Source organism: Magallana gigas, chromosome 6 (genome assembly GCF_963853765.1).
Source record: "Magallana gigas chromosome 6, xbMagGiga1.1, whole genome shotgun sequence".
NCBI lineage: Eukaryota > Metazoa > Mollusca > Bivalvia > Ostreida > Ostreidae > Magallana > Magallana gigas.
The window spans coordinates 47455840-47481562 of NC_088858.1; the positions used below are offsets into that span (position 1 = coordinate 47455840).

General features: G+C 34.8%; 1 protein-coding gene and 1 long non-coding RNA gene across 18 annotated transcripts in view; one reads left to right on the forward strand and one right to left on the reverse strand.

The window, feature by feature from the left end:
* Window positions 1–782: 782 nt before the first annotated feature.
* On the reverse strand, window positions 783–23178 carry LOC105337008 (calpain-B). Of its 16 annotated transcripts, none has more exons than XM_066087439.1 (21): window positions 23030–23178; window positions 22437–22925; window positions 17033–17102; window positions 15700–15952; window positions 15212–15380; window positions 14733–14813; window positions 14512–14612; window positions 13948–14195; window positions 12846–13009; window positions 11268–11482; window positions 10481–10517; window positions 9864–9944; window positions 8730–8798; window positions 7592–7618; window positions 5431–5566; window positions 3654–3712; window positions 3088–3156; window positions 2775–2853; window positions 2399–2515; window positions 2189–2247; window positions 783–1897 (listed from the first exon to the last, which is right to left on the reverse strand). In XM_066087439.1, exons 2-21 carry the CDS (start codon window positions 22860–22862, stop codon window positions 1871–1873), a joined length of 2487 nt encoding a protein of 828 aa, XP_065943511.1. In that variant the 5' UTR covers window positions 22863–22925; window positions 23030–23178; the 3' UTR covers window positions 783–1870. The 16 variants fall into 16 exon arrangements, with proteins under 16 accessions (XP_065943511.1, XP_011439855.3, XP_065943512.1 ...); XM_011441553.4 differs by lacking the exon at window positions 11268–11482 and adding an exon at window positions 11979–12190; XM_066087440.1 differs by having other exon boundaries at window positions 22437–22931; window positions 23030–23131.
* Window positions 20659–25723, forward strand: part of LOC109619842 (uncharacterized) — a 28596-nt gene continuing 23531 nt past the window's right edge. For both annotated transcript variants that reach the window (XR_010714612.1, XR_010714613.1), the window contains exon 1: window positions 20659–20797. This is a non-coding gene — a long non-coding RNA (uncharacterized lncRNA). The remainder of the gene's footprint in view (window positions 20798–25723) is intronic.

Here is a 25723-nt window from a genome sequence, read left to right on the forward strand (position 1 = left end):
ACTTTCATATGTGCCTATAAGAGTACTAGACATTTATTTATCTGATGTCTGCCATTAATAGTAACCTACATATTTATAATACTTCTTATGTTCATTGTATACATATTATTCAACACATCTTGTTAAATGTTGCATAAAACTACATGTTTAACTTGTATATGTGCTTAAAGAGACACTTGAACGTGTACTGCAATAAATGAAGTAAAACAAACATTAAATCATGTATTTAAAATGTGGTATCAAAGCTCATCATGACTGTGTCTTGAACTAAAGTAAGATTTGTGTTTTCCACTCTTTCTCCAGATGATAATGTCATAAAAATTATCTGTCCATACACTGCCAGGTTAGTTTTAACTGGGGCTCAGTCTTACATGTATACGAGTGGATCTGCCCCCAATCCTTATATTTACCTTTGCAAATATGCTTCCTTAATTGAAAATATAGAATAGCCAAAACGTTCAATTCTGTGTGAACATCACAATGATTACCACACACACCTGCCATTTGACTGTTGCAATATTGCAAGATAAAAACAGTTATATTTATAATACAGAACAAGTTGCCTTTCACAACCCTAAACATGAGTAATAAACAGCAATGCTAAAAAAATCACTGGGATATGAACTTAGTTGGTTGTGATCAAATCTTCTGAGAGGCCCTTAGGACTTCACAGGATTTCATCACATGAACAACCAAGTTCATATCCTGGTGAACTGTTTACCATGCTGTTGATTTCTTAAGTATCTTGCATGCATTTCTGAACAAAAGAAAGAAAACATAAAGAGCTTCAGACAAATGGTTTTATTCCGTATTTTAGGGTTCTGCAACAGATGTGAACGGACAAATTTGTTGTAACATAACATTACCAACAATAACTAGCCCCAAAACCAAATGTCTGCCAGTTCTATGACAACATTGTAAATATATGTAAATATAAAACAAGAAGTTATGACAACATCTAATATCTACAAAGTCAGTTCCAATCAAATAGTGGGTGTACCGGTAAATACGGTAAATAAGAACAGTGTCATTAATAAGGAGTAAAACAAAATTGAGAAAAAATGCATTTGAACCGTGACAAGAAAAGTGGAACATTCCCAATTCTTAGAGTATTCAGTAAAGATGTATCCAAAAATTAGGCAAAATTGGCTTCAGCACCATGAAAAATATCATAATATTAGAAGATACAAAATAAAACCAATACAGTCGAGGCACCCATAAAGGGAATCATATACACAATTGTGCTGTACAAAACTTTTGGTGACTCAAAGGAATAAAACTTTCAATATAACAAAATATGTTAAACGGTTGACATTTTTTTTAAATAACCTGAATTAAAGGTGTAATATTTAATTAAAAAAGATGGTAAAAATACACATTGGTGTAAAAATTAACAGAGGAAAATAACCCTTGACCTCCAAAAGAAAGCGATCTACGAGACATACGTGTACAAAATATAAATGACATAAAAGGAAGAATAAGGGATATGTAGTAAGCGTTTACATTAAGATCTAAGGCTGTACAGAAAGGAGATTCAAAATACAAGTAACATCTTCTTAAACTCTTGAGGTATCAACAGTTATTGCACTGTTCTGCTGCTAAAGTCTAAACAAACATGATAATTTAATATTCCACCAGTAGTTCATGCTTAGCTAACAGAAACACTACATGTATAGAAAACTGCAAGAAGCATTAACCCTATAATATAACCAACAAAAATTAACGGGGAACAACTCAACAGAAATGAATTGTTATTTTATTTGCTTAGATTTCAAATAATATCCGCAAGGATTTTTGTTCATCAGCAAAAAGTTTGGAAGCTTCCAATTTCAGCAGCAGAAGCACACAGAGAAGGAAAACTCCCTACAGTTTACGAGTACATTACTGTCTGGACAAACTGAAAAGGGGAAAATGCAAATTTTAAATATGACATTTAAAACATTTATGTATAACATATTCAGGAGAGTTTTATAGGCTGTCAACCTTTAGAAAACTTTACATAGAAGTTGACAAGTTAAAAAAGACCCAGCTTTTAAGACCCTATACTCTTGAAGATGACTTATCACAAAACAGTTTTCGAGAACCTATATTCTTGAGGATGAGAACAAAATGAATAAATATTTTTGCTGATCAAAGTAAATCTAAAAATCTCATCATTAATTCAAAATATATCTTATTTTCTACTCACACTGTCCAGATCAAATGCAGCATGCCCAGAATTTTCCACATCAATGTTCTTGAAAGAGGCTGAAATGCAAAAACAATTAAAATATGATTTCCCAATAACAATTAAAATATTATTTCCCAATAACAAAAACTATTTGAATGTCCATTCATTGCAAATATAGCATCCCCCTCCAACAAAATGTGTGAAAGATAATAGAGTTGTTCCCCTTACCCAGCATGGTCTTCATTCTGATGGCGCACAGGATGAAGTCTCCGAACTCCACGTTTCCATCCTTGCTACTGTACCTCATGACCAGAGCACTGAATGTCCTGTTACTCAAGCGGAAACCTAAATCAATTAATAATAAAAATAAATAAATAATAGGTGAAAGAACAAAATCTGTAAAGCTTCAAAACCTTCAGGTTTGGCAATCATACATTGTGGCATAAAGTAAGGACTCAATCTATGTATCTACAGTAAAAAGAACTACGATTGCCTGTGATAAATAGATTTTAATACTCTGGGTAAAATTATTAATTCTGAAAAAAAAAATCAGGTTTTTAATACATGTAATTGATAATATCAATTTGCCATTTTTGCCACCTACCGCTAGCGTGGAGAGCGGATCTCAGCTCGTAGGAACTCAGATTACCACTCTTGTCTCTGTCATACTCCTTGAACACTCCCTATAATGAGACGAGACAATGCAGGTCAAACATTTCAACTGTGTATTCATTTACATGTTGATCATGTTTCTAATGTACATGATAAAAATTTGGAAAACATGCATTGCAATTCAAGTTCATGTGTTTTGCAAATCACTAGCAGTTTCTCTCCGAAAATCAAAATTTTCATGTCTGAAAGCTATTTTGGCTTACACATACGAAGACTAAATACTTGTACTTGGAAAAAACCATTACCTTCCATCTTCTTAAATCAGCCCAAAGAACTTTGAATTCATCGAATCCTAACTTTCCTGACAGGTCACCCTTAACTGTGTTAAGGAAGAAGCACAAAACACCAGCACAAAAAACCAATCTCCATCCCGGCCTGGATTTGAACCCATGACCTCAGCAGTGATTGGCCAGTGCACTAATCACTCAGCCAACTAGGCAAGGGGTCATTGAGTTAAACCCTGGGCTGGGGCGGAGCTGGATCTCCAATATGGTGAATTTCCCTGTGCTTTACATATATATATATATGTAATTCCTTCACTATGGGCAGGTAAAATTCAATTAAGAGTTATTGTAATGTTTGTGCTGATTTCATGTATATTTCTATGCAATGTGTATCGTTCTGATCCTCTCGAATTGTCGTTTAACTGTATTTCACCTCAATCTCAAATGACTGCATAGTGTGTGGCTGGCAAGATTCACCCATGGCTTTACTATACCAATAAGTGAATTTTGCCGGTACGCACTGTTAGAACTGGTACAGTACTTCGTATCTTTCAGTATTATATTACAGTAATAATGGAAAAGGATACATCATGCATGGCCACCATGCTCCTGCAAACATCTATGGAGAAACCATCAAAGGCGAATTCTGTAATGAGATCATAAAAGCAGCTTTCAATATCGGGTAAAAATTGACAATCACTAAACAATCTGTCTTTTCCTCACTAAAACAAGACTGCATGCATTGCCTAACACTATCATATGCATTTATCATTAATTCTTTATCGCATTCTCAAATAACATTCATCTATTACTGTATGTTTATAAGATTGCAAATGCATGTTCACGTACAGAATCCTGTTACATTTCTAATTCTTTTCAATACCTCTTTAATGTGCATGTATACTATGCACATATATAAGTATATGTATATACTCGTAATATACATAATTGGTACATTTTCTATGTATCATATATCAAACTAACATTACTAAGCATGCACAAGTACAAGCAAAACAACATCAGAATTATTCATTACTTCCAAATAAATGTTTATATCTATATTTTGGGCTTGGTTGGTCAATGAATCTTAAAATCAAAATTGCAATGAACTTGAATTTATGACTTTATTTGCACTTTTCAAAAATTTATCTATACAAAAAATGAATACCAATTATTTAAACTTTAAAAATTTTAACCAAAAAGAAAAAAAATAAGTAGCCCTATCAACAAAATAAAATGTATAAAAATTTTAAGAAACAAAAGCCGATAGAAAATAATGACACATTACTGCTTTTCACAACCAACCTTCACTGAATTACTGATGATTTTGGCTCAGGTTAGCCATACAGATTGGAAGCAAAAGGGGAATAAATTGAGTGGAGTTTGCACACTTTTTTAGCATTTGTTTTCGTAAATCAAATAAGCATGCAGGTGAACCACATTTTCTATACAATGTCCAACGTACAAGGTACATGAATATAAGGTATACTCTCACAAGTATAATTATGCTTCTATGATATAATCTGTTATGATTCTATAAGCGTCTTTCTGTGTTGTGATTTGACAACATCTATGGAGTCATCATAACTGTACACTGGGGTTGTGCTGCACTCATGCACACACTGCGTACTGTCAGACTCATTAGCTTTATTGGTGACTTAATTTATGCATATGAATAATGCTCCGGTGCTTAAACATATAGTGCAAGCCTTACCAACATTCCCCTCTTTAGTAAAATGTCAATAATTGTTTTTAATAATTGTTTGTACTTAAGCTATATCACACAAATTCACAATTACAAAAAACGTTCCACATTCAGAATGATATTAATTGTACACAATCATAGAACGTCTTTGAAATTTGACACGTTTACAACAAATATGATATCTAAAATAAGTTTCCATAAATATTTGATAAATACCGGTATGATTTCCCACGTAGCGATAGATTTTATGCTATTTTATGATAACATATTCCTTTTAATAATGATGTTATTCTCTTCAGATAAATAAATGTAATGATTCAAAAACATTTATTGCACTCTTGTTATAAACATTTTTTTACCAACCACCATGCAATAAATGCCTTCATCATTCCATTAGCACAATTGCTTTCATTCAAATTCTAAAAAGTCATAAAATTCCAAACACAGTCAATTATGTGAACTTAACAAGTGATCATCACCTTATTACCAGTATTATAGTACTGGTGAGTAAACTATCACAGCTTTGGCTTACTTACTATGATGTCAGCAAAGAAATTGACGTCCTAATATAATGTTCAATGAAAAACCTTAAATTGTTAGAAAAAGTCTCTGTTGATCGAAATTCTTAACCATTTAAATTATCCGATATTATTTTATACCTCTTGTAAACACAGCGTTCAGGATGTCTCGGAGTTCGTAGGCGTCAATTTCCATGTCCTCTCCCGCCACGCGGCGGAAGCTCGCCTTGAGGGCCTGCTCTTGTTCCTGTTCCTCCTCTGTAGGCGGCGGAATTTCCTAGATAAAAATAGAACGGGGATACCCCAATCAGTGTCATACAAAGCAATTTATTACTGAGTGAATCCTGCATGTACAAAAGAAGTCAATACAAATGGCTGCATTACATTCTATATACTTTACTACTGTCAGTTTATACTAACATGTATGTAAGTACAATACACATATAAACACGATCAACAAATGAATTCATTTCTATGAAATAGAAAAAAAATTAAGTTATAAATCATAGTAGTATATTAGTTGTAAATGAAAACACTAGACACCTAAACTTTGCTGTTTAACTCAATAAAAAAAAAACACGAAATGTGAAATAAAAAATATCTTAGAACTATCTTATACATGTAATTATAATATACCGTAGTTTATCATTCTTTCATGCACTCAATTGTCTCATATGCTGATTAATAAAAAGACAAATGTAAAATCATTCAACAGAAACAGTCTATGTGTATCACAGCATTATCAAAGACATGTATTCAAATTGTAGAAATATCATACATGTAACAATGTTATTCTGTCGACATTCAAAAGATACACAAACGTTATTTCAATCATGCAAAACTGGTAAGAATTCACAACTGTACACATCTCATAAATCCAGTTGAGATGATACTGATGGATAACAGAGTCAATAGTAAAGACAGTTCAATCCAAGCCTGGCATGGTCAATAGATCATTCAGATATTCCAAAATATGTTTGATGGAATCAGATTCAGGACAAAGGACCATGTAATAATCTTATTCCTCTTAAACAGCCATGAGACATTGTTTTGTGACGATTCATGCATGACACAAAAGATGACAATAAGAGCTTTAGCAACAAAATGAGCAAACTCCACAATAACAAATACACATTAATCTGAGATATAGTTGTATAGTTATGATTTGGATATAATATCTAAGTACTCAAAAGTCTAGCAAAGGGTCTTTAAAAGAAAGGGCCATCTGCAAGGCACTCTAACATACATAGTAAAGTTTTGATATACCGTGTAATTAGACTAATGACAGGAAGACGAATCTTTTTCATATTGTCACGACTAAGAGTCAAAGAGAGTGCAATGGATAAATGAAAAAGAGATACAGTTTGAATATAAATTCTCTCTAGCCAGATTTACTCGTAAGGCTTTTTTAAGGAATGCTAGGGCTTCGGGTCTGGTACAGTTAGCGCCTGGTAGGGGAGAGACAGAGTGTTCCACACGCTTTTTCTGGCCATTAACCTTGGGTTTAGGTTTTTGTCCCTTTTACCAAAAGAATAAATAAAAGAGGCTTGGTATTAATATCACTAATGCATGGTTTAACTGCCTAGTTGTGGCACATGAACAGTAAAACATGGTAATAACGAAGTGATAGGGACGGGCGATTTTACTTCGTTATAAGTGTAATTTGTTATATCCGTCAATTTTACAATATGTAATAAAGTCACGGGGAATCAAAATTGCTTCGCTGTAAGCTTCAATTCATTATAAGCATGTTTGCTATCACCGTGTTTTACTGTACATGTATATGTTAAATACAAAACTAATAAAAGATTCCACAAATTCGATGGAACAGTCTTCTTTCTAAAGATGCATGATTACAAGGATTTAACTGAGTTTCCATGCCAATAAATACTACATAACGTACAACTTCTCAATCGACTTGAAGAATCCATACAACATGCTGTAGGTAGGTCTCAGATACTACAATGGTATCATAGTTTACGACAAACAACATAAATACACCGGATAAAATCCCAGGTCATCCTTATACAACCTCATCACAATGTCACACAATTATTCTTTCACATACAGTACTTTTAAAATATCTTTTATTAACATTTTTGGACACATAACTGTTGAACTTTATGATTATTTTAAAAAAAATTAACTTAGTTAAAAAATGAATTCACACAGGATTATTCATATTTTGTAAAAAAGCCAGATAATTTCTCAATCTTGCGAAATAGGAGGGAAGTTAAATTGTGTGACGGATTAACACCAAACTTGGTATACATGTTGGGATCACTCTAACGCAGTGACTTACTCTGGCACCAGGAATTTTGGGGACATCCTGGCAGACAGAAATACATAAAACAATATTAGTGAAAGACACCATTTTACATGATTACATACAGAATCTATAAAATTCAAATTACCACAGACATATGATATTGTTATACATGTATTAACTTACATTACACATATCATCTTCATCTTAAGTTAATTATTTAAGCATTTTTTAAAACACAAATTGATGCCATTCCATCCAACAACTGATAAATTTGCCACAGCATTCTCTCTTCATACAAAACACTCTCAACAAAAACCTTTACATTATTTTGAAAAATCCAAATATCAGACAAATATATAATTTTCATTACCTTCCTTGGGCAACAAAACTCAGCACAATTTTTGAAAGATATATAATGATGATACCACAAAGGAATACCATGCTTCAACACACTTCCGTTGTATCATAAACAGAAAAAATTCAAGCATGCAAACCTGTTCACACAAATTCTGAATCAATCAAAGCTTGTTTCTGAAGATATAAATGACCTTGACCCTTGTCTAGTTGTCGAAATCACCTTGTAAGACACTAGGAGACAATTAAAAGACAGACACAATGACTGAAAGATCATAGATATTCTGTGTACAGCCAACAATGGCTCAACAAGCATAAAGACTAATACATGTAGCAGGGAACTAGCTGGGAACAAGGTAATCAATGTCTTACTATAGGCAATTCATACATTCTTGTTTAATCTTGGACTACATGTATTATTTCATCCACATATGACTCTTGCTTCTCAACTTTCATTAAGCACAACTTGAATGTTCTGCTCTTTTTAAACATGACAAGATTCAGGACAGCAATAAAAATGGTTTGTTTGTTTTGTATCTTCAACATGAAGACCTGCTAACTTTCTTTTAATTCTCATTACAAGAAACATTTTGAACAACAAAATTAGTAAAATACCTCGCACATACCTATTTTATTTTAAGAAGACCACTCTGTGTTCACTAACAAAAAAATCTTGATAATGCACCAGCATAGACATTGTATTGAAACAACCTCAGCAAAAACTTCCCTTCCCTGGAAACAAAACTTCAACCAATCAGGAGAGATTACAAGAGAAGTGGGAGGGGCTGAATTCATCACACATGGCATGCATTACTACCTGCCTCCCCGCAGGGGGTGGGGCACTAGCTACGGTGGGGACTAGTATAGGTCGTAAACAATCCTGGTGCTAACAAACAAAAGTGGCAATATTTAATCATTTCAATGTTAATTCATCTTAAAATTGAAACTGGTCATGAAAATTTATCAGGTTCAGAAAAATTAAAATTAATAACGAAATAAAAATAAAATACTCAGAAATTATCAATTAATCTGTTGTTAATAATAAAAGGTTGTTTCTAATATATTTATATATTGTGGATAAGAAATTGTTGGTTAAATTTTATGGCTGAAAAAGATTTTCACACATTTTCACTCAAGAGGAAGCAACAATTGCAGTAAGAGTAATTAGGTCAAATAAAATGTCTGTATAATTTCACCTTTCTTACAGCCGTCATGCATCTGCAGCTGAAAATGTCTGAGTCTATTCATTTTTTTGTTTTAAAACTGATTATGTTTAATAAAAAAAAATTATGATAGACAATCTTTTGAAAGAAATGAATATTCTAAAATAATATTCAATGATTCTTTTCAGTAAGTCTATTTGTTACCTAAAATTACATTATAAAAATTTTGTCTCACTGCCATATGAAGTAAACTTGTAAGCATTTTTTTTCAATAAAATCTGTTGGTATAAAATGGTCTTATTTCCAAGAATTATTGTTAAAAATATATCAATAAACCAGTAAACCAGCTAGAGAACAATAACAGTATATCCGGCTAATTCATTATACTCTGGTCACCAGGACTGCATTTAATTCATAAGCTCATTAACACTTTCCCACCTATGAATTTTACCTACTGGTAAGTATTTTTCAAGCTTAACTGGATCTAACTATGAAACAGATAAACAATGCGAGGACAGATTTTCAGTGAACAAACACAAACTAACAGCCATTATTTACAGATAAACAAACATGAAGCTGAACTTCAAAATACACAGAAAAAATCTGTGTCAAAAACAAATAAGCTTGGCTGAAAAGAATTGGGGATATCTCTTCATATACCCCTCTAAAGCATCAATACAATCCTTAAACTCATTGGTTCCTTTCTTTGAAAAGAAATGACAGCTGGTTTTCAATTTGTGAACAAGTGCCGGTAGAAAACTTCACTCGTAACAGCACAACTGACTTACATCGTATTGGTGAGATGAGAAGGCATGTTTATTGACGACATTATAGACGCCAACAACCTGAAGACCCCAGGGCTGACATTCCTGTAGTACATTCATTTGTGACATCAAAAACACCCAAAATCACTTTTCATACCCCTTGTAGCTAACAGCAGTTGTATGCCACAAAGCTATGCTTCACATAATGGGTAAATTTACATGGCATTCTAACTTCTTCATAATTTTCCTTTAATTTTTAAAAAATTTAAATATTATTGAAAAACGAATAAAATTTTGAATAAACTATGGAACATTAATTATAAGAATTGTATTATCATAATATGGGTCCCTGCACTAAATGAATGACTTATTATAGTAAAATAAAATGTGATATTTTCAGTTTGTCCCACTCTTCCTGTTTGTTGTCCAGGGAAACAAAGAAACGTCACATTGATTATAAAGCACAATGAATAGCTACACAGACATCGACACAGATGTTTTAATGTTGGGGAACTTCAAAGTTTAAATTATTAAAATCATATACAATGTAAAGAATATTTGGATCTGAATTATAGAACTTAAAAATCCATCTTAATTATGATTAGTTTACACATAATTGAAGAATAAGTCTGAAACTTTACCTGATCTTCAATAATTCCAGTTTCTTCATCCATTTCACTAAAATCAGAAAATTAAGAAAATTAATTTAAACTATCCTAATCCAAAAATATCTTGAAATAAAGAATTTTACATTTTTTGTGTTTATTACATTAAAACAAAGAAAATACCTGCTCTAATGTGCAGGCCACTTATGTAAAAATTTACGAAAAAGCTTTGATTATTATAAATCATTTTAAAATTTTTGATTATGGTACATGTACTTAAATTTTCATTTCTTAATTTGCATACATTCATACAAAGCAATACATGTATATGTTTTAGCAATAAACTAACTATATTGGAGGACAAGTTTGAATAGATCAACACATGTACACATAGAGAAAAAATACAGACAATGGTTTGGGGGGGGGGGGTAAATAAACCATAGAATAAACATCAAAGACCCCTCCCATCTCAGTACTTTATATATTGACAGGTAAAAAGGTGGTGCGTCATTTTCCACATCACTTATCATTTCATACTGTGTAGGAAAATGCAGAGCTGGGGTATTGGCACATTCAAGCTGTGTTGCATGTAAGATACTGCAGTTACTTCCCTTTACTTGTCAGGTTTTATGTGTCTTCATGCTAAAAAGTATTGATGGAAACTGGAGTTCTGAATTTGAATACATTATCAAAGTATCTTAACACTTTCTTAATTACCAGTACATGCTAGAAAAATGTAATATTAAATAAGGGTGTGGTGGTCTGAAAGTGAATATACACAAGTGCAGATACAGACTATATCACATGCTGTATGCAATCTCACTGGCTGTGAGCCCTCTGCTCAGTGTAAAGTCTCAACAGGAAGTTTCCCTGCTGATGAGGCTGGAACGTTGACGGAATGATACAGTACTGTCCCGAGGGAAGCTTGTGTCGGGTGCAAACTTCCCGCATGTTGATGAAATTATTAGACTTGGCGCACGAGGCATTGTACTTGAAAAAGTCCAAGGGTAGAGGGCCCGCCCCAGATTCTTCTGGTATCTATTGTGAGTTTAGTGTGAGTTTAGTAAACATAGATTTGATTCAGGTCTTATCTACCCAACATACACTATTTACAGTTAACAACCTCTACAGGTGTACAACAAAGGGCACCATGGCTGGACAATGAAGCTGAAAGCAAACTACATCAACTTATGAATTGTGAAGAAAACAGCACAGGAGAATAACTTTTTAAAAAAATACTTCTATCTTCATTTGTCATCAAAACAGGTATTAATGAAGTACACAATTAGAAAAGGAATTCATCTCAAAAAATTTTTGCTTCTTCTTCATCAATTCATCAAGTAACACAACATTTAAAGACACTAGCACTAAAGCACTAAAGCTACATCTACTACATGACAGCACTATGCCACTGTAACACTACAGCCACTGTAACACTACAGCCACTGTAACGTAACACTACAGCCACTGTAACGTAACACTACAGCCACTGTAACACTACAGCCACTGTAACACTAAGCCACCTGATGCTCACTTTGTCTCGTTGGCTTTCTCTGTGAAGATTCTAACCAGGTACTCTCCTTTCTGGTGAGGTTCAAAAGTGGAGGGAATAATTACGTAGGTTCCTGGGGAGAGCTTGTGTCGTCCACACACCTCTCGCAGATTAATAAAGGAGGGAGCCTTAGCACACGAGGCATGATATTTGAAGTATTTAACATCTAACGGACCATGGACCTCATCCTCCAGCTAAAACACAAATCAAACATGCCCCATAGTTAGTGCACTATATCTCTCTGAGACAGAGTTGTCTTTCCCTTGCCTGCATTCTGCTAAGCTGAAACATGCCATATATCAATTAAGATTGTATAATAATATGTATTTCATAATAATTCATGAATGCATTTTCATCCTGTAAAATAATCATAACTAGCTTTTCATGTACAATAAGCAGCTCAATAAATATTTTTATCATTTTATAGAAATATGATCAGTGCTCTTTCAAAACAACTTGATTCCTAAAACTTTTCCACTACAAGTATTTCTTGGTCTTATTCAAATGTTTTAATTAGGGCTGTCATGGTTCCAAAGTTTTTTCAGGTCAGGTCGAGTCGGGTCGCATAATTTTCAGTTTGATTTTGGGTTTTTATGTTCGGGTCAATCATTTTTTGAACAAATTTCAGTTACAGCCCTAGTTTTCATTGGTGTATTTATACACCAACAAATTACTTTACAAAGGTTTGATTAATATCTTGATATGATTTTGTCAATAACAGTACGAATAAAATCATATTTATTTAGAAATAGAGGAGGAATCTGTGGATGTAAGTCTATGAGTACAATGTACCTATACAAATGATGAACCAAAATCCTGTCATAATATATTGAGGCCATTTTGTCATACCTTGTAAATGACATATCCAATGGTCAACATGTCTAGTCCTTCCTTGCGCTTCTTTCTTCTGTCTTTCTGTAAAACGCCCACCAAAATGGTACAGAGGTCATCGTCATCATCATCATCAGGGTCGGTCAAGGTCACACGATACTGGGGGTTTGTCCAAAAGGTGTCTGTACAAAATACAAAGGCCAATATAAATGAAAATCAAAGATACTTCAACCATCATGTCCAAAAATGTCTATTAAATTCGTCTTAAAAGAAATTTATACTGAGGCCATGGAATTAACAGAGTAACTTGCTATCATAAGATCATAACAATAGTCAGTTTTAAACTTCCCCGACCAAGATACGACATGGATTTAATCTAAATAATGCAGATTTTGATATCTTTATGTGTCTAAACTTCCGTCTTGACTTGAGACATTATCTACTGTACTATAATACAGCAAAAAATACTTTAATTTCAAAATAATCTGTTTCTGTTTTAAAATTTAAAAAATATGCAACAGGTATACCTCAATTGAATATTCAAATTTTAAAATATAAAATAAGAAAGTAACAAATAAGCAATAAATTTGAATACTGTTAAAATCTCTCTGCCACATTTGACCTAATTATCAACAGGACGCTCCAGCCCTAATCTTTGATTTGAAATGCCACTGTTGGAAAGAGCAATCAACAAACTTCCTTTTTCGTAACATTTCTCATATCAATTAAGCTTCAGACTTAGTGCGACAGACTTCTCTGTTATCACCTTTTTTACATCTTTTGATAATATTTTATTTCATAATCTTGTTGCATCTTTCCAAGCCATGCTGTCATTGGCTTGCGAAGCCAAATCCCATTGGCTATGTGCTAGAGGACTAAAGGAGGAAAGCACCTAAGTTGATTTTGATTTGATCTAGAGTACCGCTACTCCTTGCATATGTAAAACCATTACAGTTATCTTGATCTTTTGCTTGTACTGTAAATCATGAAAATTTTACAGATAAACTTACATTGACTGTGATAATTTTTTTCCTTGCAAAAAATTACAAACTTTTCAACAATGTTGTGACTGATAATGAAATCTGCCACAAAACAAAAAACATCTATTCCTGTGACTGACCAAGGTAGTTTCTGCAGCCCCCAGCATTGACCCTGGGGATCCACTCCCCATTCTCTGTGTGCCCCTCCCATCTCTTCTTCCCGTCCAGCTCATCCTCCTCCAGGGAGTCAGGTCCCAAATTACAGATCTCCAACTTCTCAAAATTTTTGGAGAAGTCATCAAAAGACATCCAGAATTCTCCATCGTCATCAAAGGTCAGACCAATGGAGTCCTTCTGAGAGTCTGGGATCAGGGACCACTCTCTCGACCTAATAAAGTAAACACATATAGATATATAAAGGCATAGCTAGTATACTAGTTTATAAAATTTATACTGATCCATCAGATCAAGGTCATTCTGATTTCTAATATTTTGCAGCATATATTTATAGCAAAATAACACTATCAATATCAGTGCAAATAACTTTTCCATAATTGCTAATTTTATAGTCTCTAAATTAATTTCCTAATTTTGATGTTACAAATAAGAATTTCTAGTTTGCTGACATAAAAACTTAATACTGGTACAATTTTTAACAAGAGATTCCTGTGACTGGGTCCTGTAGGACCTGCCCCTAGACTTACTGGTCGCTCCATCTGCCCTTCCACTCAGCCTCATTACCCCAGGGGTTCCTGATCCTGACCATTGGGATCTTTCCCGACATGGTGGGGGTCTCAATGTCCATCTGTCATAAACATATCAACCATTGCAATGCTACATACCCAGGACTGTAAATCATCATTTAGTAAAAACTTGTCATTAGTAATGTCAGGATTTTGGGCTTGGGTGATAAAAAAGTACATACCAATATGACAGAAGTGATACTGTAGGCATGGCCCATCACTAGGCCATTAGCTAACCGAGCTTCAAGTTGGTTGGGGTCAGCCTTCAACAGAGATTTAAAAAGATTAACCATACACATTCAGCCACTGTAATGCAGCAGCACTTTTATAAAGTTTTGCACACAAGCATCTGAAATGTCCTCAATCTTCAATACAAATAAATTTCTTCTGGTTCAAAATTTGAGGAGAATTGAATAACCCTGATTCAGTGTACACTATAATGATATCACCTTGACCTTAATGAGTTTAATGTTGAAATTTAAAAGTCCTTGGCCTTCAAGGAAATCAAATATGTTTCCATTTCATAACGTTCAAAAGTTAAAATATAAGTTTAACTGTATAATGAAATAACCCAAGGCCAGACCTTTTGGTGATAAAAATATTGTATACACTTCTCAAACTTCTTACAACCTTCACACTAGGTAGTACAAGTAAGACTCACATCAATGGAGCAGCCCATCAGGGAGCCTCTTTGACTGGCCTTCAACATAATGCTGAACAGATTGGGCGGGGCTTTACGCAGGTCAAAGAACTCGGACACACCCCCTGTAAAGTCCACCATGGCTTCACAGGTGCTGCCACCCTTCAGAGACTCATACGAGCCTTCCAATCTGGAAAACAAATTCAAAATAGCTTATTACAAAACGTTATTGAGCATTGGCAATAGAAAAGGACCACTACAGTGTAGAAATTACTGTTTATCATAACAGAATGATGGTGAGAGTAAATTAATTATCTATTTCAAAACATACATACATGTATAACAGTATGTCTTACCCACTCTACTGACCTACATGTTCACATTAATTAAACCAATGCCATCATACAAATAAAATAATACATTGTATGGAATTTACAATGCATGGTTCAAGAACATTATCTTTCAGGAACTGTTTACTTTCTATTATAGTTACTATGACTTGATCATACTTGGCATAAGCTTTCTCCAGCAATGCACTCCAGAATTCATTCTTGTCTACAGAGTGCATGAAGGTCAGCTGGCCGTAGTAGGTGGGCAGACGGTCGTCCACCACCACCTCCACCCACTCGCCCTGCCGCCAAAAATGGAAGCGGAACATCCCACAGTAGCCATCCTCAAAACTCTGGTCCGGAGGAACCACCTTCGCAAACAGTCGCTGATTCACAGTAAGAGAGGCAATGGCAGCCAGGAGCCAGCAGTCACCTGATTGATAAATAGAAACATCTCTGATAATAATCTCAGCAATTTCTAAAGTAAGACCTGTACATTTCATTAAACATTATAACAAGACCATTGACAAGGTACTGGTTGCTTGTTGTTGAACAGCAATTTGATGTAGGCTAGGTTGTGCCACTGTTGGCTGCTAAGAAATCAACAGCAAATTTTGTCCAACACTAAGCTGTGTGCCTATATGAACAGTACACTTTTCACTTAAAGCTAGCATCAATTTTATTTTGTTTTGAATTACTTGAAAGTTACATTATACTGAAAGTCCACAGTCATTTAAAAGAGCTTTAACTTGTACATTTACTATGCAAAGCTCAATGCATTTTAAATTGCAACAAATGTTTCGAAAACATGTGCCAAAAATGTATAGCAATGAAGAAACTCAGTGCATCATGGGATAGGGTCTTCAGGTGTAACTGATGAACTGATGACACAAGTCAACAGACAGTCATACAGAGATGTGAAGTTGGCATCCCCTAGTGAGGGACTAGTAAGCTACAGGTAGACAACTAGGGTAAATTTGTCTGCTTCAGACATCTGACCATTACTGTCATGTTACAGTCAGGCCCAGTGCAACTGTAAGGGGTTTTATGAGGTCAAAGGGTCACATCTGTCCAAACAATACATGTAGTAGAGTGTGACTATGTACATTCGTCCCCGAAGTATATACCTCATACTACAGTCATATTGCACTGAATGGAGGCCATTTAATGCCCTTGATGTTCACTGTACTAGCTATGAGGTAAACATCTACCAACTTTCATGTTGTGAGAATTGAATGTCAATAAACCATGGAAAGAAGACAAAAACATTTGAATAAATGTACTGCAAAATCCATAGCACTATTGAAAGTCATTGATTCTATATACTGGTAATTGCCATTTAAAGGATCCTTTTGATGTCAAATGTATACACAAAATTTTTAAAGTCATTTTAACCTATCTTGAAAATTCTGCCAGAAATATTTGCATCCTGTAAAATTTAAAGCTTGATCCAGAAGAATTTACATGTACTGGGGAAAGAGAAGAACAAATTGTATTAGGATCTTGTACAAACCAAGCTCTCCTTGCTGCACGTCAAATCGACTGGCTCCATCCGCAATAAATACAGGGTTGTCACAAATCTCCTATAGAAAGCAAAAATATATATATATATAAATAAAAATACTATAACAAGTGACTCAAGTTTAACAAATAATGAAACTTTTTTAATTCTGCTCTTCTGTGGTGTTGGTGAACTATAGACTTAAGTTCAGATACTATAAATCTAGAAAGCTACTTTTTAAAGTTCTCTCAGTTTGCAATAATTTTGTTGTCAATATTTTTGTTGTTGTAAACCTATCTTTTGATGTTTCTGGTAAATGATTTAGACAAAGCATGGTAACCAATATTAATTTTTTATAATTTTAATTATTCATAGCTAGATTGCAAAATACCAGTAAAATTGTCATGCATGAATATATGTGTGTAGTAAGTGGGCTTATAGCACACTTGTAATTGTTTAAAGGTAGATAAAAATAACTTGCAAATAAACCATAAATTTTATAATTGCTTTCTGACAATGATACAAATGTGTCATCGTTACACCCTGAAAAATAACCTTCTTTGAAAACTTTTCAAAGCCAAGATGGTTTGGCTAGAAAAACTGAAACCCGTCTGTGCCGACAGTATGTTACACTAGTGTACACATGTGTATGTTTCCTGCAAAAGTTGATGATTTAGACAATGGACAAGAAGACAAAGTCACAGACTAGATACATGTAAATACAGCAACTGTGTAGCCTTCTCTTCCTGGTTAGTTGCCTGCTGTTTCTGAGATATATAATTTTCAAATCAGAAAGTTCCCTTCAGTACTACGTAAAATGTTGTACAACTATAATCTCCAGCCTTAAAAGTTATCTGACTGCGAGAATGTGAACTTGTAAACATTTGATGAGGTTGCCACTAGGTAATTAAAAGGATGGGGGAGACCTTCTCCCCAGCAGCTGTATCTGCATGCTGCCCGATTACTCATCAGACAGTTCATATACCTAAAGCGTATTTGATAGAGGTACACAGTGTTCTTCTGCAGATGTGAAAAATTCTGCAAGAATTCCAGCACTGTACAGTTCAACAAAAAAATCAGTGCATGACAAGAGGGTGAAGGCAAGATTTCGCTTGCAGCTATTGAGATGTATGTTGTAATCTCGAAACTAACAACAGATTCTTTGTGTGCTTCTAAGCTTGTAAGACGAACATAATGTACATGCAAAAGAAAGTGTTCACTTTGAATATTTTAATAGGTACATGTATGATCATAAAATTATTAAAATATTTTGGGACATTTCCAATACAAACAACCAGCTGTATTAACCAGCACAAAATTCTTGCAATACCCTTCTACTGATGCAGTCCTGGGAAAGGAACCCTGCAGAATGATACAGTTTATCTATATTTAATTCTCTCCGCTATCTACAGTGAATTTTATAAAAAATATGGTGTATATTGCTGGTAAACAGCTTGATATCTTTTAAAAGTAAGGATTAAGAATGTAGTACTCGTACTTGTATGGACTTCCATATCAGTCTGTCCCCCAAGCTTGTATATAAACAACTAAATCAATACAGTATGCCTGGGTTGGTTTTGTCTAAATAATATAATCTATGTTACATGTTATTCAATCCAGAGAATGTTCAACCATTGGCCAGTCTGTAACCTAGACAATTGCTAGCGGATCTCTGTGAACTCTGGTTGTTTCACAATACATATGGTACATGCTGCTCTCAATCAATACACTCGATTCTTTTCTATTATTGCATTCTGATAGGAAGCTATGCCATATGGCTGACAAAGCCCTAGTTTCTGTGGTACTACGCAGACAGAATATGTCAGAGGCAGACCCCTAGGGTGGAGCATCACAGTCCACTAATGTGTATTATCTACTACTTTGTACAATAGGAATGCAGGGACAGTACTTTGATCAGGGACAGAAGTCAACCTACAGTTCACAATGAGATTTACACAATGAGAAAATCATTTTGGACATACTGTCTTCTTGATAATTAGGTTCAATCTTGCTGAAGAAAGACTTCTTATAATGCATGTTTTTCTTTTCTCCAAAAGAATGCATTTTCATATATTAAGTTGCACTACAATATAATTTATATTTCAAACTCAGTGTTTAAAAGCCAAATCAGTACACATATTGTGAAATACCACTGTCATGCATATCGTAATAGAATAATGATAATACAATACTGCTATTATCTTCAAGGTAACAAAAAACAGCTTTATGTGCAGAAATGTTGGCAGATAGCTGAATCTACGCATTAAGAGCTCTACAGCGCAGTACTCTTCCCTAAAAAACAAAACACATCAGCCATCGACAGCTAATGTTTGAATCCTGCAGTTCTATTTCTGTGATAACATATATTTCTGTGATCTCCAGCTTAATACGATAATATGATAACTCCACAACCTCTAATAAGGGCCTACTTACAGATGGAATTGAATATTGCAGAGTTACAGAAAACATGAACTTTGGTGAGGGTTGTTTATTAACAAACACACAGATCATTCAGTCGGAAAGGTCAGGCGGGACCTCTATAGAAACTTGGCAGAAAGTTTATGTATATTCACAGCAATACACAACGGTGAGAGAAGATCAAAGTCTACAGGGTTATGCACATGTGCTGGGTAAAGAATTGATCAATTGGATCAATATGTCCTGCTCATTCAGCATATTGTCAGCTGCTTGTCAACAAACCTTTAAATGCATATAGGAAAGAGTGAATGCTAAATGCAAAGATAATAATTTTAATATTTTGCACCTCTTGCCTCCCCCACACTTCAGCATAGCCCCTGATGGCTCCTGAAATAATGTTACCCCACTGACTGCTTTATTCAATCAGTTAATTACACCATGTGCCAACTTTATCAATGAAGCAAATATAATCTCTTAAAGTAACAACAGCATTCTAAAATAGAATGTATACCCTGAATTCCAGAGACTAAGTCAGCCATGAAACTGAGTGTTGTAGCTGACAGTCATTATTAATATTTACAGTGGCACAAAGGACTATCTGCAGAGCTTAAACAGACTGAAATAATGTATATGTATATATGCTGTTTTGTTATTTCTATGTGCCTCTTCCATTCAAATGCCCAAGAGGGCTCCAGTCATTATTAATCATTACAGCAACACAACAGATTATCTGCATTGTTCCAACAGACTCATTAGTTTACTGAGTTATGTTTTTGTCTAAGTAACTTACATGGGGCCTCTTCCATTCAAATGCCCTAGGGGGCTCCCGACTAAAAAATATGGAGCTATCCTCAGATGGAAACTCTGGGTCCTCGAACAGAGTCTCCTCAGCAGCACACTGCTCCCTGATCTCCTCAAAATGCTGCTTTTTGATCCCAGAAATTAAATCCTTGTCCTCTTTTCTAGAATGCCTTCCTCCAATTGCATTTCGATAACTACTTTGATAATGACTGTAATACTCAGACATTTCCCTTTTTGGAAAATCCCTCCACTGTATGAATTGAAAACCAATTGGCCCTCCTTTAAAATCCAACTGTAAATCAACTTCGATTTTTAAAAGATCATCAGGTTTTTTTAACTCCAAGAGCAGGTTGAGGCTTGTTGAAATTTTTGTCAGTGGATATGAAATATTTATCAATGGTTTTTGGAATGTTATCGTGCGGCTATCGAAGCTTAATCAAACACTGGGATAGCCAGGTACACACAGACTACATGTACAGTTTTCTACACCCAATTTCACATCGGGGATCCGCCAGAATGAGCTTTTTAAATGTGGGAACTACTTTTAATCAGTCTAAGGTATTTATAAAACATTTTTTTTTTCAATTGTGAAGTCTTCCTGTAAATATTATCTTTTGTGTCGTAACTTTTCCCTCGAGGAAGAGTGGGGAGATTTAATCACTAAATAGGGGATTCCGAAACAACTTTAAACCACTGAAAAAAGATCTGCTCCAATTTCCTGTAACCAGATTTAAAGTTAAAACAGGCACAACCTTACTATTAATGATGGTCTTATATGTAATATTAACATGTGGTTTTTGATTCATAAGAAACCAAGAATGTAGCACTTGTAACCTTGTAAAATCTTAATTATTATTTCTTTAACCAAAAAAAACCCTCATGTGTGCTCATCAGCAAAACAGGTTTGTACTGCAATGAGATGTGTTTTGTTGACCATTTTTCTGACCTTTTGGACCTTTCCACTATAAATATAACCAAGACATTATATCATGCACACTCAAGCCAACCATCAGTCTACCATATCAAGCCATTTAAAAACAAACCCTGGTTGTATTATAAATTCCTTCTGTTTCCCAAGGTTTACAGAGCATGACAGTGTGTGTTTTGCACTGATCTATCATAAAGGGTCTTCAGTTTGACATTTTTAATGAAGATGACAACCTGATCTGACAAGATTTACACATCTGATTTTACTATCTCATGGCCCAGGGCCGAAGATCCTGCCTTCATTGAGTAACCTTATTCCTCTCAGATTAAATCTTCATTTGTTAAATAATAACATTGAATTGAAGTCTGACTTCTGTTTATATCTAATACAGCCAGAACACTGTACATGCAAGCTACATAGATTCAAGAAAATTTAAAGAATTTCTTCAAGAGAAGATCAATGGGAGTGGGAGGTAATTTATGCAGGCATTTAAAAGCTCCTCTCAAGTTTTCAATCGCACACCCTCTCCAAAAGGGAACATAATGCTTTTAAAAAACCCTTTTTTATGCAGTCAAGTGTATTGATTACAGTTGAAACATAAGTATTTCTTTGTGCCAGTTTTCCTAATGAATTTGCTTTGTAGAGCTATAGCCTTTATTTCCTCTTACTCTCTAAACAAGTGTTTGGAAATGTACAATGCGAACATATAATGAACTAACTACTGATGATAATGAGTAATGTGCACACATTTTCTGTGTATTCTTCATTATGACAGGTGTTTTCAATCCAAACGGCATTAACAGGGAAAATGAACAATCAAGTGTAGTCTGTCTAAGTATGTGATACAAAGCTTATAATAGCAGTGTATAAGGATGTTCTGACATCCTTAAAACCTTAGAAGTGAATATCTATAAACATACATGTATATATTATACAATGCACATCAACACTCCGTTATGTAGCTAATTGCATTACTTAGAGTACATCCCCTAGGTAGCTATATAAATTTCTGTATATGATCAAGAGTGTCTATCCTTTTAAAAGTCTGATAATAAATTTTGGGTTTGGTCTCATTTGTGTGGGATAAATGACTAATAAGACATCCTTATCTACTGTAGTTAGATTGTCACCAGGGACTTATTTTTCGATATTGTTAATAAAATTTTAAAAAAATCTAACTGGGAGTGGGCCTTTCCTGAATGCATAAATTCATGCTGAAAAAACAAACAGCTGGTTATTGTACAATCTGCACAAAAAAACAAAACTTACATGTGGTCTTTTCCATTCAAATGGACGAGGGGGTGCCCTGCTAAAGAAGATGGAGGAATCTTCAGCGTCGAACTCAGGGTCCTCAAATAAGCATCCCTCCTCTTGACATCTCTTTTTAATCTCATCATAACTCTGGTTGATAACCCCAGAGAACGGGTCCTTCTTATCCTTTCTGGAGGGCCTGCCGATTACCTGTGGTCTTTGCGAGAAGGCTGGGGCGCTGTAGCTAGGCTGGTCACCCCCATCTTCTCCACCCCCGCCCATTCGAATTCGGAAGCGTCCGCCCCCACCCTGGATATTAATTCCTCCATTAACTGATGAACCCCCATCGCCACCATAGGTGAAGGTTTTGGTCTCCACTTTGGGTGGGCCACGCCCATCCGAGTAGAACGTACGAACTGTACGGGTTGTTTTGGTTGTGTACATCTTGGTTCTAAACTCTGCCACCGGCCGACAGCTGCAGAAAGTTTTCACACGCCGCGATTACACCTGAAGCTGAAGCACCAAAGATTAATTGTAATCAACGGCGATTAACAGTTCTAGGTGTTGTTATCATTTGATAAGGAGAGAAAACAAAACAGATTACTGCTTACCGTGTCTACCTTCTTAGCATCAACACTTTCCCTGCCCACGATGAACGTTTCGGATCGCTTCCGGAACGGACGATTCTATTTCTTCGACGAGGGGTCAAGGGTTATGAAGGATGATAACCGAGTTATCCTCCTTTCAATACACAACAAACTGCATGGATGGGGGGGGCGGGGGGGGGGGGGGGGGGTGGCGAAGTACTTAAATGTTAATACCACTATTTTTCTCATTCAATTTTAACATGCACCCCCCCCCCCCAAAAAAAAAAAAAACCGAACCAAAAAAAAAAACAAACCAAAAAACAAAAAGTAGGGAGGGGGAGGATGTTAATTCCATCAAAAGTCATATTTGTGCACGTGAATTTAAGAAAAATATGTCTGTTGCAAGAAAAAAAATGGTGGGCTTTCCCCCTTCCCTCCCTTCCTCCTCCCGTTAATGCTACGTTCTTTAAACAGTTAAACTGTTAAATGTACATGCATGTAGCGATAAATATTTTTTCACCGCTGAATACGGTTAAATAATTGGAAACGCGATTCATGTAGAACATACATTGCAAACTTACAAACATATTTTTTGCTACATGCTACATGTATCATTAAAATTTGCTCGGCTTGAACATGGGTAGTTTATAAAAATATGAAATAATGATTATTTCACGATAACACTTTGGCATGATCTATCATCACTTTCAAAAGATTATAGAATCAATCTTTGTCCTGAATAAGAGAAAGAGGAGAAGGAAGGAAAAGATTGAGTTAAGTTGAACTCCTTTCGAAATACATATCATATAAATGCCGTGTGAAATTTATAATATCAAAAGCTACAATCTGCTTGAGAGATCTGCAGAGATCAAATATATTTGTTAAACTCCCTCCAAAGACCTCCATGAGAATTTCACTCTTTTTCTGTTCGAACAAAAGTGTACAGAGTACGAGCGCGCGTGGGCGTGCGTTGAATTCCTCAAGACCCTCTATGGAAACGACAGACTTTCATTTATTACAACATGAAAGTCATTTCTAACTCGCGCAATAAACAGCTGCCAGATGAAAGGCTCCATCCCTATACCCGCTGACGGTGTACGCGCACATTAGCTAGCTTGGCATTAATTCAGTCTTTGCATAATTACGTGCTTATGATTGCCCCAAACCTCATTGCATGTGGGGTTTTTTTTTTGAGGTGGTATAGTTTTGCACACTTGCGTCGCTTCAGTTTTTTATTTTTCCAAGGACAATATTAATTTGGTGATAAAATTCTGCTTTTGCCGGTGAGTAATATTTAAACCTCATACAACTTTAAGTTTTTGTTTGACATATCGAAATACTAGGTAAATATACGCTATATACATTACATGACACCCTTTAGGTATATTTATTGTCATACCATATATAGTCATTTAGCGATATCACCTGTGAAATAAGTAAAATCATTAAAAATAAAAACTTAATCCGTAACATCATCTATTCAGATAGGTCATTTAATTGCAATAAAAACCAAAATTTCAAATCAAATTTTAGCTTATACCATGCACGATAGGAACGTATCGTTGTCACTGAATGCATAAGTAACAAACATTTTTTTCTAAGTCCAGAACAGACGTATATGACATATTATTATAATTACAAGAGAGAGACATGCCAATGAACAGTGTAAAAATTATTAAATTATAACAATTATAGCTAATGACAATGTTAATTCCGACAATATTTCACTTAAAAAGAGTACTATAGCATGTTATCATTCATTTTGCCCACAAGATTAAGAATTTTCTTGTCAACCAAAAATATTTTTTTTTCATTATCTAAAGCTGACAAAGTTTGGAATTTGCTTTTAATTAACTGAAATATTTCTTTTCTGTGGTGACCATATTTTTCACATGTAATCAAAAAATGAATTTCATTATCTTTGCTGTTATAAGTACACGTAATTAAAAGTTAAGATTTGAACGTTTACCCCCCCCCCCCACCCCCGCCTAAAACCAAAATAAAACCACAGCAATTACCCCCCTTTTCATTAACAAGCAGTTATCTCTCTTTCTCTATATCAGTGAGTGACGTACTGGTGGGCGTTTCTACAAAGCGCTAAATTTGAAAACATGCATTTGTGGACGAAAGAAGAAAGTTATTTTCGTTCCTGCATCCGTTCTTTCATTTATTGTTCAATTATACCAATAATTTACGACGATTGATGTAGTACTATACCAAGACCCCATTAATGTTTGGACACGCCCCCCTGGGGATTTGTGGTCCTTTTTATCGGCACAGGTTTTGATGAGTCAACGAACTGAATGAAGTCAGACCCATGTCGACCATTGACTCATCCCCAAGTCTCTGAGAGAAGACCACAGCTGTGACCGTCTCTGACACGGGGCGCGAGTCAACTAACAAAGTTATACATGAATCATCACAAATATCTCTAAATGGAAAATGTCGGTATAGGTCTGCAAACTGAAGGTCTCCAGAATAAGTTTACACTTCAAATTCTTAACTAAATTTTTTGTTTTATTTCGAATTTAATCAACAGAAATGTCATAAGCATTTCAAGGTTAAAAGTACTAAGTTTGGCAATTACATATATCATATTTCTAAGGACTGAGTCATTAATGAAAAACTGAATTTCCGGTTAATATTTTTTAGCATTGAAGTCAATACATTTATAAGGAAATGCTTTTTTCTTATGTAACTTTAAGCTAGATGTAAAAA